General features: G+C 25.5%; 1 protein-coding gene across 3 annotated transcripts; it reads left to right on the plus strand.

Moving 5' to 3' along the window:
- The first annotated feature begins 1450 nt into the window (after window positions 1-1450).
- Window positions 1451-15471, plus strand: LOC135930431 (vacuolar protein sorting-associated protein 52 homolog). 3 transcript variants are annotated; one of them, XM_065467225.1, is made up of 18 exons: window positions 1451-1481; window positions 1524-1573; window positions 1614-1689; window positions 1741-1808; window positions 1854-1967; window positions 2012-2073; window positions 2910-3069; window positions 3111-3211; window positions 4010-4142; window positions 4971-5028; window positions 5247-5392; window positions 6084-6239; window positions 6762-6880; window positions 7177-7300; window positions 9703-9948; window positions 11645-11825; window positions 12633-12751; window positions 14280-15471. In XM_065467225.1, the coding sequence occupies exons 1-18, from the start codon at window positions 1454-1456 to the stop codon at window positions 14424-14426; spliced, it is 2088 nt and encodes a 695-aa protein (XP_065323297.1). In that variant the 5' UTR covers window positions 1451-1453; the 3' UTR covers window positions 14427-15471. The 3 variants fall into 3 exon arrangements, with proteins under 3 accessions (XP_065323297.1, XP_065323298.1, XP_065323299.1); XM_065467226.1 differs by lacking the exon at window positions 6084-6239; XM_065467227.1 differs by lacking the exons at window positions 4971-5028; window positions 5247-5392; window positions 6084-6239.
- The last annotated feature ends 3696 nt before the right edge of the window (window positions 15472-19167 follow it).

Consider the following 19167-nt stretch of genomic DNA (forward strand, 5'->3'; position numbering starts at 1 on the left):
ATTTAATATTTTATGAAACTTCATAATATAGGTTATTTTTTAATTATTTGGGATAATTGGAATTGAGTCATTGGCTGGATATCAAACATACATTGAAAGTGATTGACTAAATCAGCATCTACATGAGCGATAGTGATATGAACAGTTAGCATCAAATTTTTTTAATGGAGTGGGCATAAGTGGGTTAGACTAGGGGTAGGATAATTTTATTGGAGGAAGGGGGGGGGGGTGTTATTAAATTTTTAGATAAAATAGGGAATAATGTATTGCTAATACTGTAACAAGATGAGGCAGGAGCGCTATGAAAAAGATAAAGGTTTTATTATTAAACAACTTTATTTTAATTAAATAAATAATAAAATTACAACTGAAAAATATAAGAAATTTTGAAATATATGTATAAAAAAATGATTAGTTAATTTCAATACATTAATGTAAAACTAAATTGATATAACAAAATTATTAGTTAATTTGAATACATTAATAATTATTTACAAAATAAATTATATAATAAAAACGAAAAAAATACTTTGACGAAGGTTGTTTTAAACTAATATAAGTTTAGATTTTTTTTCTTCGTTTAACAAATACTTTTATTATAGACTATCATAATACAATGATATTGCTAAATATCGAATAAAGCTATATATTGCATACAATAATAGACATTATTTTTCATGAAACAATTTCTGGATACTTACTGATACCCTTTTAAATGAAATTTTAAATGGTTAGAGATTCTATCATTAAATTCAAATACATGCCAAACAATATACTATAATAATGCATCTATTGTAAATATCGGATTTTTAATTGAATTTATGTTCTAAAAAACAACTCTCTTACGTTCACAATATTTTGAAAGTTAGTAGTGTAGCATTTTATTCTTTTTAAAATTTATGAAAAAATACCATTATAATTAATAAAGATTAATAATATAGGCGGGATTTTTTAGGGGGATAGTTATAGGTATTTGAGGGGATTTGCATCTAGTGAATATCCTTTCATGTAGATGCTGGACTGGACAGTGTTATAAATAATTTACCAATATATGATAATAATTTACCAATATATGATAATAATTTACCAATATATGATAATAATTTACCAATATATGATAATAATTTACCAATATATGATTCATTGTTCTATGGTAAGATCCTGGGTAGTAATTTTGTTTTTTAAAATTCCATTACTAAATTTATAATATCTAGCTAAATTACTTTCTTTGAATTATATTAAGAATTCTTCTCTCAAGAAGAATTTTGATCTTATTTGATACTTTTTGTGTGATAAATTTTTAAAAAAAATTAAACTATTAGATTTTCGCGCCCTTTAATGGACACAGAATTTGACGAAATTTTACGATGGATTTATGATTTGTATGATATGATCATTCCGAACTCATCAGGTGGTACTATAATATTCTTTCATTCATTATAATTATAAACATATGGAAAAATTGAAAGAATCATCGACAAGTTAATAGAATATATAACCTAAAATTTCATTAAATAATAAAGATAACTTTTATGATTTCCCTGAAAATTTGCTTAACACCACCTTGAAAGATGTAAATTTAAATATATTTTAAGTTTTAACATTTTTTTAAGGAGAAAGATTTGCGCTTATATTCAAAAGATATTGAAAAGGAATTAAATTTGTTAGAAAATGATTCTTTACAGCAATGTAGTTTATATATTATCATTTAATAATTTGCTCTTTCATTTATATAACAAGATATTAAACATGGTTCATCTTTCTTACAATCATACAAAGAAATATCAGAATGTGATGAGACATTAGCAGTAAATAATTTTATATTTTTCACCATATTATAATAATAATAATAGAGCATTCAAAGTATGCTTGAAAATTTTCAAAATAATCTAGAAAAAATATGTTCTGAAATACAGGATTTACAATCTCAATCTCAACATATGAAAATTAAATTAAAAAATAGACAGGTTTATTAGTCTAACTTAAATATATAATATTAAAATTTAAATAGGATGCTAAATGTGAACTTAGTCAATTAGTTGATGAAATTATAATATCTGAGGATGTAATCAAGTAAAAAAAAAACATTTTTCTTAATCAGTTATTAAAATTTGTATTTTTAATATCTTTATATTAAGTATATAGATAAAAATTTTAAGCTATATCTATCAAAAAAATATATAATTATCACATTTTGCTTGTGAAATGTTTTTAAAGTTATTATTGAGATTATGTCCATATGTCCAAAACCTGTTTCAAAAGTTTTTACAGAAATCGAATGATAAATTTTGAAAATTTCAGAGTAAAAAAAGCTTATATTTCTTGTTTTTCTATAGAATTATTGATTGAATTTTTTTCATATATTATTTTAATTTTTTTTCTTATATTTAGCTTTTTTTAAAATATGAATAATCCAATTTAAGATGATTTTTTATATAAAACAGTAATAAAAACACAGTGGAAAAAAATATCTATATGACTTATATTTGATTATTTTAAAATTTATTAGAACATAAAAGTTTTATGAAGATGTTTTTTGTTTGCATATTTTATCAATCAATTTTTGTACAGATGATTTGCCATTATATTAAATAAAGCCATAATATATTTTAAAAATTATATAAAACTTTTTTATTGAATTCAGAGATCTAGCTGGGCTAGGTAATTTCTGAAATTTTGGTCTAGGCTTGTCAAAAAAACACGTTATGAATTCTGGTATTTCATAGAAGTGATAATCCATAAAGTATAGTTTTAATTTAACCACTCCCAGGTCAAGATTATAAATGGTTGTTTATTTTGGTGTTATTTTGGTTTAGGCCTTTTTTAAAAAAAAATATGTCTTATATTTATACAAATATGGGCAAAATACTTTTATAAATAAATAATTACATTTATATAAATAAATACAGCACTATAATGGATATTGATGTAAGTGAGCCTGTGTTTCAAGAAAGCCTACATGAATTACATCATAAGCTCAATTTCTTGCAGAAACAATGTTACGAAGAAGGAGAAGATACCAAGGCATTTCAAGACATTAAGCAAATATTGGAGAAATTAAAAATAAGAGTATTTAATTTTGTATATAATTTAAATGAGACATATATTAGGCCATTTCAAAGATCAAAGACTTTTTGTTGAAAAAAATATATTCCTTTCGTAAACCTATGACTAATTATCAAGTTCCTCAGAGTTATTTACTCAAATACAGGTAATCAACCTTTATAGGAATAATTTAAAGCATATTTTTTATAACTTTATAGCCTAAAAAATATAAATAAATTATTAAAGTTGTAAAATTTATTGAAAATATAGAATATTTCCTTTAAAAAATGGGGATTCAGTAGCCAGAACATAGGGCCAAAGGGTGTCATATTGTTATAAAGTAAAGGAATAGGGTGGTGGTACCCTTTATTGAATTATCTAGAATACGTGAACTGAACCCTTTTGGTATTTAAACATGAATTGAATGGATAACAATATGCAACCATTTTTTAAAACAATACTGAAGCAACAGAGCAGAACAAAAAAATGCTCTTGTTCTTATTAATGTTCCCAGGCAAGATCAGAGATATAATGAAAGATTATAAATAATCTGATTCACAGGAACAATAGATCAGTTGTAACTATGAAGGAGACTACTTCTATGAATGCATTTTGAAAAGAATTGTACAAATATGAATATTCATTAGAAACATTTTACATCAAAAAATTAATATTTAGTGACTTTCCCTATTTCATAAATATATTTCTAAAATTGAAAGATAAACTTATATTTAGTGATCCACGCCCTAAGATAGGAAGAAGATATAGAAATGATTTTGTTATTAAATATAATAAAAATAATAAATCGTATGCATTTTTTTACAAGTTGCTCTTCAATAAATTTATATATTTTGCTTAATCTCGCTGGCTACTTTTTTTTTAGAAAATTAGCAGTAGCGCAATACTTCTTTTACTAACACAGAAAAAGACATAAAATGAATATAAATAATATATTAACCTCCAGATTTTTTTACGAGTTTTTGATGCACAATGATCGCCACACCGCCATTCAGATCAAGGAGGAATACGTGGATACTCTCAACAAAATTTTATACGCTTATTTTAAAGATTATTATGTTAAATTGATCAAATTACAAGTTATTTTTTATAATTATTTACAGAGTTTAACAGAAATATATTTTTTAAAGATTTGAAGATTCTTTTTGCCAAAAATTTTGAGCAAAAATTGTTGAAAATCAAAAAATAAATAAAGATTTATTTTGAAGATTTTTTTTTTAAAAAAAATCGTTTATTAATCTTTCCTGATTTTTAGTAAAAAAATTATTCCTAAAGAAATTATAAAAATAATTTTGAAAAATAATCTTCTGAAGATTAAAAATCTTTGAAGATGTTGGATTTTGAGCGAATATTAAACCCTGGTTATTTATTATACTTTATCCTAAAATTATTTGATTCAAAATTAATGGGCAAGTTACATTATCATTTTAAGCGCTGATAACTCTTTTTAGCAATATTATAAAGATTTGAAAGTATATTTATATTGTAAGGGGAAAATTACCACCCCCTTTCCATTTAATAATGACTAAAAGATTTCATATTAAATGATAAAACTGCATCCTTAGCTCATCTTTTTCCTTTCAAGAATTCAAAATTCTGTTATGAATAGTGGTACATCTTTAAGCTTATTTTTAAGTTTCCACACCCGATGCTAAAATTTATAAATTAAGTAAAACAAAAAAAAATGGTGCCCAAGCTCTTCCAAATAGAATTCAGAATTAAGAAGATAAATTAAGTTGAACTATGCCGCCTACAAGCTGAAGTTATGCCACTGGTTTGTAGAATTAGCAAGCCTTTGGCAAGAGGGAGTCACCTTAGCCAAAATAAATATAAGTTGTATTCATAATTATGATGAGATTTATTAATTTTATTTATAAATAATACTAAATATTTTAACTAAATTTTAGTATGAAGAAGTTCCTACCAAGGATGATTTGATTGGGGAAATCGAAACTAATAAGAAAAATATCCTTTTTGAATATTTTTTTAAAAATCATAATTCTTTATTTTAGAACTCTGATCTATAATATTTATATAAAGCAGCTCTTTCTAATTTTTTGACCATTATTGGGGACATCGATTTTCAGTTTAGAAATTAAAGCGAATCTTATATTCAAATCTTAAAGATCACGTTAGATATCCTGAATTATTATTTTGTTTAACTCATGGCCAAACAATTAAACGTATATTTAATAAGTCATTATCCATGAAAGATAGCAAATCTAATAACGCCCTATTTACCTTGGGGAAAAGGGCAGAAATTTTGGGCTCCCAAGAAATTTTACAACCTATAATCGTGCCACATATTGCTTCACAACAAAATAAAAAGGTTTATACTTAATTCTGTCCTCTATATTTTATTTTTATGATATCTAGCCAAGTCATGCACTAATGGTTCTTTTTTAATAATTATAAATCGATTGGCAAGATACCGAAATCACAAATTATGTTGTTATCACGAATGGGCAGAGGTGTGCTTATACAACTTTTTTTTAGCCGATATCGATTTTGTGATGCCAGGTATCGGCATGTTACCACCGATACTCCATTTTTTTCCTAGCGTTTTAAAAAAATTCTAAATTGACCTAGGCCTCGGTCAAATTAACCGCAATATTCCAAAAAAAAATAGGGCGACATCGCGTCGTTTACAATAGCCTAAAATTATTCAGGTATAAATTATGCATCGCTTGAGAGACATCTCCATATTTCACGGTTACTATAAACGAGGTGGCCTAATATTTAAAATAAAAATTCCAGCCTAGCATATAATTCAAAAGATTGTTTTTAAAAAATACATTATCCCAATTAGGGAAAAAGGGAACGCAATTGAGGTATCGGTAATTTGTATCAGTAAAAAATTGTCGGTATCGATACACATTTTCAAATGAAATCTGTTTGATATCGGTTAAATTGGATCATATAGAATCGGCCTCTAAAAAGTTGTATCGGTGCACGTTTAATTATCGGTATCACTATAAAAACAAGTTTTAAAAATTATATCACATGTATATTATCTTTAGTACGGTTTTGAGCACATATTTAGGAGCATAAATTATGCCGTTTTGGAGAACGGATGCAGGGAAGCTATTTTCCTGTCCGATTTTTTCTTGGTGTCCTCCAAACATTCTCTCCTTCTTTTCAACGCTATATGGGGAAAAGTTTTGAATTATCTGCTGGTAAATTTATTATAAAAAAATTTTTACAAAATTCTGACACAAAAATAAATTTAACAATAGCAAATTTATAAATATTAAACAAAAATCTAATAATTCAAATCCAAAATGGTCCTATCTTAGGACCAGACTGTTACCATTTACTTTCTATGAAATGGCCACCTTGACATAAAAACTACTGTTTTTGATGCATATATGGTTTTCCTTATTATATATTTAAGATAATAAAATTATTAAGAATTCTTAAAAGAAGATTTATATTCAAGCTGATAAAATTAATAATCATTCTTAGACCATCCAGACAGAACCTTTTTTCAAAGCGAGTTTTGGGTAATGTTACCAGCAATTTTTTTTGAAATTTCCAAACAATGTCGAATTAATTTTTTTGTATAATATATACCTCAAAACCTTTTTGAAAAACGTTCTGTCTAAAAATGGCTTAAGGAAGATTGTATATTTAAGACGATAAAATAAATGACCATTTTAAAAGAAATTTGTATATTTTTTTTATGCAATAATTCTTAGAAAAGTTTAGACACCTATACAGCCACATGCTACGATTCCATAGGTCTGCTGCTATGTATACATTTAGTATATAGATTCTACGATATCGAACATAAGCGCGATATGAGTTTTCTTGCGCCGTAAGTTTAATTATTTTATTAAAAGTTAAAATTAGTCATTAATATTCGATTCACATAAGGATTTGTATCATATATTTTTTGAATGAAATAATATTAAAACAACACAATTTTAATTTGCAAATGTTTAAATCATTAAAACAAAAATTGTTTCCTCGATAAAACGGCAATTTTTCTTTTTATATATTTTTTTCAAAAAAAAAATAGGACTAAAGTTGCTGGTTTTTACTTTTAGAATTTTTAAATATCATAAATTTTTATAATTTAACAACTAAACAACGCACTAAAAAAATGCATAGCTATTGGTACTCGGTCCTTGAAGCCCTTAATTCTCGATTTATCAAAGTATTTGAGATGAATATAAATAGTATGAAGGAAATCGATGTATCTAAATTGCAAGGCTTTGATTTGAGACCGCATTATGTAAAAAAAAAAATTTATATAAGAGGGCCACCTAGCTCACTTTTTTTAATCGCAGCTATTTTCAACGTTGTAAAATAAATTTCTGCTTTTGCTGCTGATTCAAAATTAAATAAAATGTCATCATAAAACTCCTCTTAAGTCTAAAGGACTAAAATAGCTAGGATGTCCTCGAATCAAAGATAAAACTGATTTATTATAAGTTATTTTTAGGGCTGTGCCGATCCACATATTTTTCACCGATCCGATCCGATATTGCTTTAACCCGATCCGATACCGATCCGATATTTTTACTGATTTTTAATCACCCCCGTTTGAACCAAATGTAATTAAGAAATCATTATTTTTTATGCAAAAAATCGAATTATGAATTTAATTTTTTTTTTATTTCTACAATTAAGACTATAATAAAAAAATATATATTTAATAAATCCATTTTATATTGGAATTATAAAATTGTTATATTTAATATATAAAATTATAATATATTAGATTTTTTTAATAAATATGAGAGCCTCTAGATTTTTTGGGAATAATCTACGATATGGACTATCTATATTTCCTGCCGTACTGAAGGCAGACTCAGATGATTCCGCAGATAACACATTTTGCAAAATTATCTTTGTCCTTGGTAAAATATTTCCATAATTCAGATAAAAAATTCTTTTATTTAAAGTATAAATAAAAAAATTGGCGTTATTTAAAAAGATTTAAAATAAATAAGATATAAAATTTAAAAAAATTATTAAGAAAATACCAGAGTTGTTAAACGCTATTTTTAAAAGTAGCGCGCTACCGCCTTCGTTATTTGTCAAAAAAAGTAGCGCGCTATTAGCTACTTTTTTTCAAAAGTAGCTTTAGCTACTTTTAAGCTACTTTTTATAAAAAAAAATTTAGAAATAAATGAAACAAATTTTTTTTATTTTTTTTTTGCTTATAATGTAAATGTATAATAAATAATATATAAAAATCAACATTTATAAATATAAAAATATAGTTAGTTTAGATTATAAAAAAATAAGCAATATAAATAAATATTTATTTTAATTTGTTGCATTTTAATAATAATATCATTTCAATATTATCATCCCCAAGTCTAGAGCGACGATCAGAAAGTATAAGCTTTGCTTTACTAAATAATCTCTCGACACTAGCATTTGAGGGCAAGGAAGCTCTAAAAATATTTAATCAGATCAATTTATAAATATAAATAAGTTTTTACCTTCTGTTATGTGTCCAATTATCTGCCGGTGTACATACATAAGATATATCTGATAACTCCACTATTAGAGCATCTTTCATCACTTTGAAGTTGTCGGCTATTTTATTCATAAGTGTCTGGCGACATAAAACTGTTGTGCCAGGGGATAAAGTTTTAATCATCATAGTAAATGATGGATTATCAACCAAGGACAATGGCTGAACTGTGTCAATAATAAAATCAACAATTACTTTATCAGCCAATTTTTGTGAAATATTGGCATGTTTATTATCAGTTAATTTGGTTTGGATAGTATTTGTCTTTTTGAATGAAGATTCTCTTATACCAAAATTTTTTATATTTTTCTCTATTTCCTTATAGCAATTGGCATGAACAGTCTAATAAAATAAATAATATTATAATATAAAAATAACAATTTACCTTTAGGTGTTTTCAGGTTATAGCTACTCGATTGATTTGATGATATATTTTTTTACATTTTAAACACAGGAATTTGAATCCAGATTTTGTTTTAATATTTATTTAAAAAAATTTTTCAAATCTAGGGAATGGGAAATCGTTATTAGAGCTATTATACATTTTCTTCCATTGAATCTTCCATGTCTGAATCACTTTCAAGGATTTGGATATCCATGGGCGATGCCATTTTAGATTATTAACACAGATTGAAAATATAAATTAAAAATTGAAAATATATTTAAATTTCAAAATTAAATAATAAATTATAAAAATTATAATTAATCATGAAATTATATTTAAATTTTCATGTTTATACTTACATTCATTATATTTTTTTAGCTACTTTTAAAAAAAGTAGCTCGCTAAAAAATTAAATAATTAAAAAAAAAGTAGCGGCTATTAGCTATAGCTACCAAAAAAGATATCGCGCTACTTTAACAACTCTGGAAAATACTATAATAATGTAAAATAAATATACATAACATAAAATAACAAAAAAAAGAAAGGAAAACGCTAAATATAGGTACCGATCCGATCCGATATTTAATATCGGCACACAGCCCTAGTTATTTTTAATGATTTTTTGTTCTTAATTGCAATTAACATTAACAAATATATCATTAATTAAATTTTTGATGCAATTATTTTAAATCAACTTTTTAAATGTGAAAATATCGTCATATATCATGATACTAATACCCATTTAAAAAAAATACGAATCAAGATAACACGGCGATTCGCCGAATTCGCTTCATCGATTTTATCGGTCAATCAGTCCTTTTCACTCTCTCCATTAGATGAGGATGGGCCAAGCTTAACTAGTTCCGGTCCCGATAATAATCACATTACACGTCAGCTTACCAATGAGCTAAGGGATTTGCTTCTCAAAATGGCTTCCTCATTTTACTCTCGCAAAGAGCGTCTTGTATTTTTATTGAATAATTATGATCTGGCGTACACCATCATATGGGTATTATTTGATTTTTACTCAAAATTATGAAAATATTTATTGTTATAGATCACCAATCGAAAATGATTCGATTCAAGTTATTATTTGAATCCAATTTATGCATGCGAATAAAAAATTATTTCGAATAGAATAATAATAAAAATTCTTTCACGAATGAATAATATAAATTATTCGTAATTTTCAATAAATATAGAATTATGCAAATATTCATAATTTATTTATTTTTTTTAAATTAAAGCCATTATAATCAAATAATTTTATTTTTTTCTGGCATTTGCAGTATTAATTTTTTGATTGTGCTACTGATAATTATTTTGAGAATTTTCTAAAACCAATTTGAAATGAATATTTATATAGGGTAAGATGATGAGACCAAATTCGATTTTCTGAAGGCCTAAGATGACTATTTATAAAGTAGTGGAAAAAACTCTAATTTTTGAAGCACAAAAAATTGGATATATATTAAAGCTCAGCAAATGGCAAATTTTTACCCCACATTGAAAAAATAGCCAATAATGATAAAGATTTTGGTTTCACGATCTTCTTATTATAGCGATAAGCATAAAATTTATAAAAAGGAAAGAGAAATTGTATTTATGAATGAATGATCCTAGTAGCAAGTCATTTAATTATTAAAATTATAAGCAAAAATAATAAATTTTATTTTTAAAAAATTAGGCCTTATGAGAAGCGCGCTGGGCATTGCTACCTTTTACCCCTCCCGTTAATTTTTTTGGATGGCCCAAATTAAAAAATTTCAGACTTTATCCGGCCCACGCGGCTTCTGGGTCGGGCATTGCAGATGTTCTAATATTTATACGGATTTGGTTCATATTTTGAATAAATTTCAGAATTAATGTTAATCAAGTTTCAACTTAACTTATAAACAAATCTTAATCCAATTTAAAAAGTATTTTTACTATATTTGTTTTTTGAACCTAATATTTAAAAAAACCATGCGTTTTAACTCAATTTTTGCATTTACATAAAATAATAATGGTAAGAGATCAGGGCACATGCGTTCAATTTTTTTTATTTTAAAACGAGGTTTGAAATTGAATCCTATGATAGATGTTGTGATACATCTCTTGACAAAAAATATTTTTAGGATTTTATATCATATTTTACCACGACTGAGGACTTAGGGCACGCCGGACCAAGGTACGTAGGACCATTCATAATTAAAATATAACTTATTATACAAAATTTTATGATTTTTTTTATTTGATCATAAAATTATAGATTTTTAATAATTTCCTTAATCTTTATTAATATAAGAATTAAAATATTTTTCATGTGCAAATTCGATTTTTAAATTTATTCTAAATTTTTCAATTAAAAAACCAAAAACAACGATAAATTTAATTGAAAAATAATATCTAAATATATTTTGCAACAAAATATAAATAATTTATTATAATGTAAAATAATACAGATAGTTAATTCAAAGAAAATAAATAAAATTTAAGAAATTTGCATTTTCTCATTGATGGAGAGGGCAGAGAGTTCAAATGGGGCAGGAAATAAACAGATTCATTTCTGCCTTTCACCCTATGATTACGTCATTAATAGGAATCTCAATAACTTTTTATTATCATTATCCAAATTTATATAGAATCTTTATAATTTAATGAAAAATGCGTTCCTTTTTTATTAACTAAGTTCTATATACTTATTTTATTTTTTAAATTAAAAGGAAAACTTGAAACGTGAAAGTTGTTGCGAGACTCTGAAAAGCTCCCTCGCTTCATGGATGGATGAATTTGCCGAAGAAATCCTATCTCCTTACTTTGGTGGAATGATATCTTTGGTTCGGGAGATTGAGTCATCTGCTGATGATCCTCAAGTCGTTTGGGAACGACTGAAGGCTAAAACAAGTTTTCAATATAAAAAATAATAACCTTACTTATTTATACATTTCTGCAGACCAACCTATTATTATAATAATGTAGATGGGGACCGCCATTATAAGGTGATAATGGATTCTTTAACTATTAAATATTTTTTGTTGACCACTTAAGTTCCATAGCCTTAAAAGAACCATCCTTGATCCTCTAGTGTTCATATAATAGCATTAGTTTTATTATTTAAAAAAAAGAAAAAACTTTCTTTTTTTAAAGAAGCTCATAAGGACAAAAAAAATGAATGATAATTATTTGTAAGTAAATTGAAAAATTTATCAATTTAAATTTTAGGCCCTAATTTTAAATTACTTATTTTTGGAAGAAAAAAAATTGTCAAAAACATTTCGATATATTATTTTTATGTTTCATAATTGTAAATAAAAACATTTATATTTATTATTAATTTTTTTTTCCCCAATAAGATAAGTTATTATCAATATCTAATCACCAGAAAGGGCTGAATGTATTGTCGCCTCTCGCTTCAGTTAAAAAATCTTTGGGACGCATCCCGTCTCAGATTTATCCCTTTTTAACGGGTCCCATATTGATAATGCCAGGATGTTAAATTTTCTCTCCTCGTCATTCAATTTTTTTATAAACTATTTTATAGGTTTAACGGGTAGTATAATGTAATATAATAGACTTTTTGGCTACAATATTTTTTTCTGCCCTAAATGTGATCAAATTCATTGTCATTTTTTTTGTGGAGTTATATTTTATTTTTAAGTATATACCAAAAAAATGTATTTTTTATTTTCAAATAAAAACATGACTATCCAGATTTGATAAGAGCCATCATCAAATTTTTTAACGAGGATCGTTCGAAAGCTATCGAAGCCATGAATAGCGAAATCATGCAATCTTTTACCAATTTTAAAAATGGAACCAACGTTTTACAGGTCCATCACAACAACATAATAATTATTTTAATTATTTCGTTCGCTCACAGCTGATTCTCAAGCTAAACCTTTTTTTTTTGGTTTGGTGTCTCTAAGCACAAAAAGGGGAGGAGGAGTGAGAAGCTAAGAAATTTAGATGTAAAAATTAAATATTGAGGATTTAAATTATTTGATTTTCCGAAATAGTGAAATTTTTTTATTTTTGGTTTCATAAATTTTATATTTAATTCCATTTTTATTTGGTATTTAATTGTTACTTTTAAAGAGCTTAACTTGTTATTTTAAAATTTTATATTCTTTTGGTCCTAATATGTTTTATTTTAGAATAAATTATTACTTAATTGCATATATTTTTTATTTATAAATAACAAAAAAATAATATAATATTATTAATATAACTAAAATACTACATTAATAACAATACACACATTAATTTAGCTTTAAACGAAATATTAGCTCATCTTTAATTTGATTTAATTACACTTATCAGGCTACATTCTCTGATCAAGAAATGCAAAATGGTCCATTCTTCACAAAACCTTTTTTTGCTCTTTGAATATTCCTTCCTGCATATAATACACATCTACTTATCATTATTCTTCTTCTTTAAATTTAGGAAATTGTAACTATTATAAATGATTTTTAACATAAAAATCTATATAATAAATATATGATAACTAACAAGCAGGTAATTATAATATAAAGTTTATATATTATGGGTCTCTGCAATTATAACTTTCGAAACTACCAAAACTAATACTAAAAATTGTGTTTATTTTTTTTTATAAAATAATTTAAATAGATATATCCAATATTAAATTACGTCAACTCATAACTTTCGATAAAAACTCCCAAAACTAATACTAAAAATTGTGTTTATTTTTGTTTTTATAAAATAATTTAAATGGATAAATGTAGTAAAAATTGTGTTTATTTTTAATTTTATAAAATAATTTAAATGGATAAATGTAGATTGTAATCCAATATTAAATTACGCTAACTCACATTTTAATCAAAAATCTCATTATATAGTATCCCATTCTAAATAGCTGAAGATTGGGAATCTCGCTTATATCTCCTAAAAAATTATAGCCATATTGAAAATAATATTTATAGATGCTAGTAAAAAATCGCATTAAAATGGGAGAAATAAGATTCTTTTTTCTAAGAGCTATAAGCGAGATTCCCAATTTTTAGCGATTTAGAATCTATCCCATAATAAAGGACTTGGAATAGTCAGTTTATTTTAATACTTATAAATCACATAAATTTATTGGCTAAATTATGTTTATTTATGGTAGTATGACCTATCAAAATGTTTGGTGGCAAAATGTTTTAAATTTAGTTATTATTTAGAGTATCATATAATTTAGCACTTTATTTTATCTTATAGCTTTTTATATTTTTTCTACATCTTCTACGTGATTATATGAGAATAACTCCATATAAATATTATAGGCTATTTTTTTTTAGTTTTAATTATAAAATTTCTGATATTTTAAAAAATAATTTTTTTTTTCTTAAACAGGTTGTATTATCCAAATTGATACAATATTACCATCGGTTTTGTAAAATTTTAAACCATCCAGTGCTAAAGAATGTCGAGGGAAGGAGCGAATTGATCAACACACATAATTTGATGGTTGAAATGAAGAAATATAAAACTAATTTTTGATAACAAAGGAATGATATGTGATGGATTTAATTTTGTTGATATAAATAATATTATAGTATAATTATGAAGATCTAATTAATAATTAATATCAATTGTTTTATCTTAATATACTTTTTTTATTGGGATATAAAACAAGACATTTAAAACGCTAAATCGAGAAAACATTAATAAATAAAAAAGAAGTGTTATTAGGATCTCTCTCATTGTTAATAACGATATTATCTCTACCCCGTCTCCCTATCTAAGCAGAAATATGAAAATCAAAATAAGAAAAAAAAGAAATTCAAATCAAAATTCCCCTTGCCCCACCCATTTTATTCAAATAATTATAGTGTTTACACAACTCCCTACACCCTGATTAACCAATGTCATTACTTGTTTTTATGTTTCAGTTAAACGCATCGAACTTTTCAAAAAAATTTCTTTCTTTCGTTCTTACATACAATTTAAAAAAAAAAAATTAAATTCAGGAGATAAGGAAATATTTTGTATTAATTTTCATATCATACTTTTATAATAAGTATCATGATCCTATAATTTATTACTGAATATTTAAATGGGATGGAAAGAACTATTATGTAGGTTTCCCCACACATTTTATTGGAAGTCTTTAGGTACAATTATAGGCTTGCTATGTTATACTTTTATAAAAATAATTTTGGGTTTTCATTTATTTTTTATAAATATTCATATTTTTGATTATTTTAAAAAAATTATTTTTTTTTTCAAATTATTGTTTATATCGATATATTGTATACATTTTTTGGAGAGAATGGGGAGACCTATGCACCGCCGGCTCACGCCGGTGGCGCTGGCAATTTTATTGCAATTTTAACACCGGGCCACCGATTGAGATGAGCGGCGCTGCCAGGCTCACCATCGATTTTTTTATGGCGACGGCGTGCGTGCATAATTTTTAGAATTGCTATTTAATTATTTATATATTCAATTTGAATATTAACATAAATATAATTAAAATTTGAATTTTATTCTATTGGCATATAATAAAGTAATGTATATCATTTTCATACATCATATCTCAAAATTACGCAAACATTTATACATATTAATTTTTTTTTATGGATTTGCACATTTTAAACCATTCTAGCTTGTTTATTGCCAGCTCTAATTGATGTTTTTTTTTGAGTATCCTTCTAATTTATCAACTTAATATACAACTAATTTATTAAATTAATTGTATAAAACTTTATTTTAAAGGTTCAAAAATTTGTTTTATTTCAGTTCTAATTATTTTGATATTTTTTACATATATGTATAAAATAAATATAAAATATAATAGGGCTAAATTATGCTTTGATGTTTTTCTTAGATTTAATGCCATTTTATTCTAACAATTAAGGAATAACTAATTTTCTAAATGTTTAAAATTTAAATAAAATGATTATTAAATAAATTGCCTTAAAAATAGAAATATGATATTAGATTCCTCGTCAGAATTGCCTTAGGAAAACATTAGTCAGTGTGCACTAGATTATGTTTATTCATATAAAGGCACATTTTTAAATATTATTGGTTCTGGATCAAAATTCTCTTCTATCACTTTTAATTTATGGACAGATTATTTCAAGCGTCAAATTATATTATTTTAGTCTTCGTCATCAAACTATTTTACCCTGGCAACTTGAAACGTGACGCAAAGGCATACTGGAGAAACCATATTATCTGATATCGATATTGTAGAATTTAAAAAACAAAATAATACAGATGGTCACTGTATCGGATCGGTACCGATATTCAGCGTTTTCCAAAAATATCGGATCGGGCCCATACATGTAATAATCCGATCCAATCTTTTTACTAAAAATGCAATTCTTAAAACTTTTGAGTAATGAAACTTTAAATTATTATTATATCATATTTATTATTTTTTTAATAAAAAAATTTATTTTAAAATATTTTAAAAAAATAAACAAAAAAAAATATTTAAAAAAAAAAATTAATTCCCCCGAGTTTCAGTGAGTTACTATTTTACATTAATAATATTTTCTAAATAATTTTTTTTAAACAATGCAAATGTTATTTATTTTTTTAAATAGATTTATAGTATTTTAAAAGTTTTTTTATAAAAATAGAAAGGAACACCCAAAGTTTTATTTATTTTATATTTTTTTTAAAAAATAACACCAATTTTATTATTTATACTTTAAATAAAAGTTATATTTTAAATATGGTTTCTAAATTATGGAAATATTTAAAAAAAGACAAAGATAATTTTGCAAAATGCGTTATCTGGGAATTCTAATTTTACGGGAAGGAATACTGAAAAATTCATTTAATACTACCAATATCCGTAAACATTTAAAGCGATTCCATCAAACGGAATTCGAAGAGCTAATACAAAGAGAACGAGAAATATTAGAAAAAACAAATCAATTTAAAAAAAAGAGTCCTGAAAGTCAGCCAGCAATATCAGTCTTCTTAATAAAACTAATATTTGGAAATATTATGATCCTAAATCCATAATAATTTCTAAATTTATAGTGGAAATGATAGCGTGTGACCACCAGCCGATTTCTATCTTGGAGGATATCGGCTTTAAAAGGCTTTTACATTATTTATGTCCAAATTATAAAATTCCCAATAGTAAGTATTTTTCGCAAGGAGTTATTCCGGATATATATGAAAAACTCTTCGAAAAAATTCGTAAAGAAATTTTGGTTGACGATTCTTATTTTTCCTTTACTCTAGATATATGGACTAGAAGGTGGCGATTCTCATATCTCATTAACATGCCACTATATAAACCAAAACTTTAAACAAATTAATAGAGTTCTAAATGTTAAAACATTTAATGAGTCGCATACAGCAATAAATATTGCTCAAATTTTAGATGAAATTATTAAATATAGGGGTATAAAAAAATAAAATACACCTAATCATCAGAGATAATGCACCCAATATAGCTTTGGCCATAAAAAACGGGAAATTTCAAAGCGTTTCGTAGGCAGCAAATTTATCACAAAGATCCATTTTTGCATTGCTTGCCCGGGTTAGAAAAATAGTAGGCCACTTTAAACATTCTTCTATTGGACAAAAATAGTCTAAAAGAAATCCAAATTCGATTAAGTTTAACTAAGCACAAATTAATCCAGGACGTGTGGACCCGTTGGGATTCTACCTATTGGGAATTAGCAGAAAAGGTAATTGATGTTCTGGAACCAATTCAGAGAGTAACAAAAGAAATAAGTACCGAATCATGTTCAATTAGCAATGTTATACCCTTTGTTGAAATTCTGAAAAGTGAATTAACGATTAATGGGGACACAGATAGAGGTGTGCAAACCATGAAGGATACCATTAATAATCAATTAACAACTCTGTTTTTTGATATTTATGATGATGACAATTATCATATCGCAACATTACTTGATCCTCTTTATAAGGGTTTCTTTTTACCAAAAAACATTTCATATATTGAAAGCTCAGGACTGCATGTGAGTCTTTTTTAAAGGTGAGATAATGTTCAACTTCCAACTCCTAATAAAGATTCGCCAAGTTTTATATTTTATAAAATAAATTTAGATTTTATTGTTAACTTTAGTAATGACAATGAGAAAAATGTTCCACATAACATTAAAAAATGCAAATTTAATTTAAGGGATGCTTATAAATTGAAAATCAAGGAAAAACTAGTAACAAATAAAATAAATGAAATCGATAGTAATGTAGATGATGACCTGCCATACTTGATAGAAATGAAGGAATATTTAAAAGAATCTTTATATCTAGAGAGTATAATAACATATTTTTCATATATAATCAAATATTGCTTGGTTGGGTTATGATTGACCCATTTGTTTGGGTGATATCTGATTTATTTTTCAAAATCAATAAAAGATTGAGTTGTATGAAACCCACTATTTTATAAATGCTAATTTCATATTTGTGTTCTTTATTTAGACAACTCGAATAACATTGATGATATTGATATTATATCCCCAGTGAATCCACTTGAATATTGGAGAGTTAATGCTGTAAAATATCCAACTTTATCAAAACTTGCATGTAAATTTTTGGTGCCTCCAGCAACAACTGTCCCACCTAAGTCTGCCTTCAGTACGGCAGGGGATACTGATAGTCCTCATCGTAGAAGCCTATTGCCTGAAAATCTAGAGGCTCTTATATTTATTTTAAAAATCTAATATATTATAATTTTATATATTAAATATTACAATTTTATAATTCATACCAACATAAAATGGATATATTATTTTATTTATTTTATCTATTATAATATAATTTTTTAAAATTATTGTTGAAATAAAAAAAATACGATAATGCATAATTCTTTTGCATAAAAAATATTGATTTCTTAATTACATTTGGTTCAAAGAGGAGTGGTGAAAAATCAATATAAATATCGGATCGGTTTTGAATCAATATCGGATCGGTGAAAAATATGTAAATCGGCACAGGCTTACTGTTGGCAAGGCTTATAAGCAGCGTCAGATAGGGGGATTATGAGCATCATTTATGCTTAGGGCATGGACTTAATAATTTAGTTACAGTTGATGGAATAAAAAAAGTTGGCAGAATTAATATTCATGTTAAAATAATTAGAGAAATCATTTCAGCTATCAGATATAGTTGATTTGGAATGCGAAAATGGAATGAGCATTGTAAATGCCTGCATTCGATGTATGAGACAGGCCATATTTTGGATATTGCTGATTCTGATCCATACCTTGATGAACATTTGATATCTCGTGGCTGATAATAT

This window comes from Gordionus sp. m RMFG-2023, chromosome 5, assembly GCF_954871325.1.
Source record: "Gordionus sp. m RMFG-2023 chromosome 5, tfGorSpeb1-WG-v2, whole genome shotgun sequence".
NCBI lineage: Eukaryota > Metazoa > Nematomorpha > Gordioida > Chordodea > Parachordodidae > Gordionus > Gordionus sp. m RMFG-2023.

Coding starts and splice junctions, on each gene's coding strand:
- LOC135930431 (XM_065467225.1), top strand. CDS start 1,454: ATGGAAAAATTGAAAGAATCATCGACAA. Junction 3,070..3,110: donor TGGAGAAATTAAAAATAAGA/GTATTTAATTTT, acceptor GACATATATTAG/GCCATTTCAAAGATCAAAGA. Junction 4,143..4,970: donor TTAAATTGATCAAATTACAA/GTTATTTTTTAT, acceptor ACTAAATTTTAG/TATGAAGAAGTTCCTACCAA.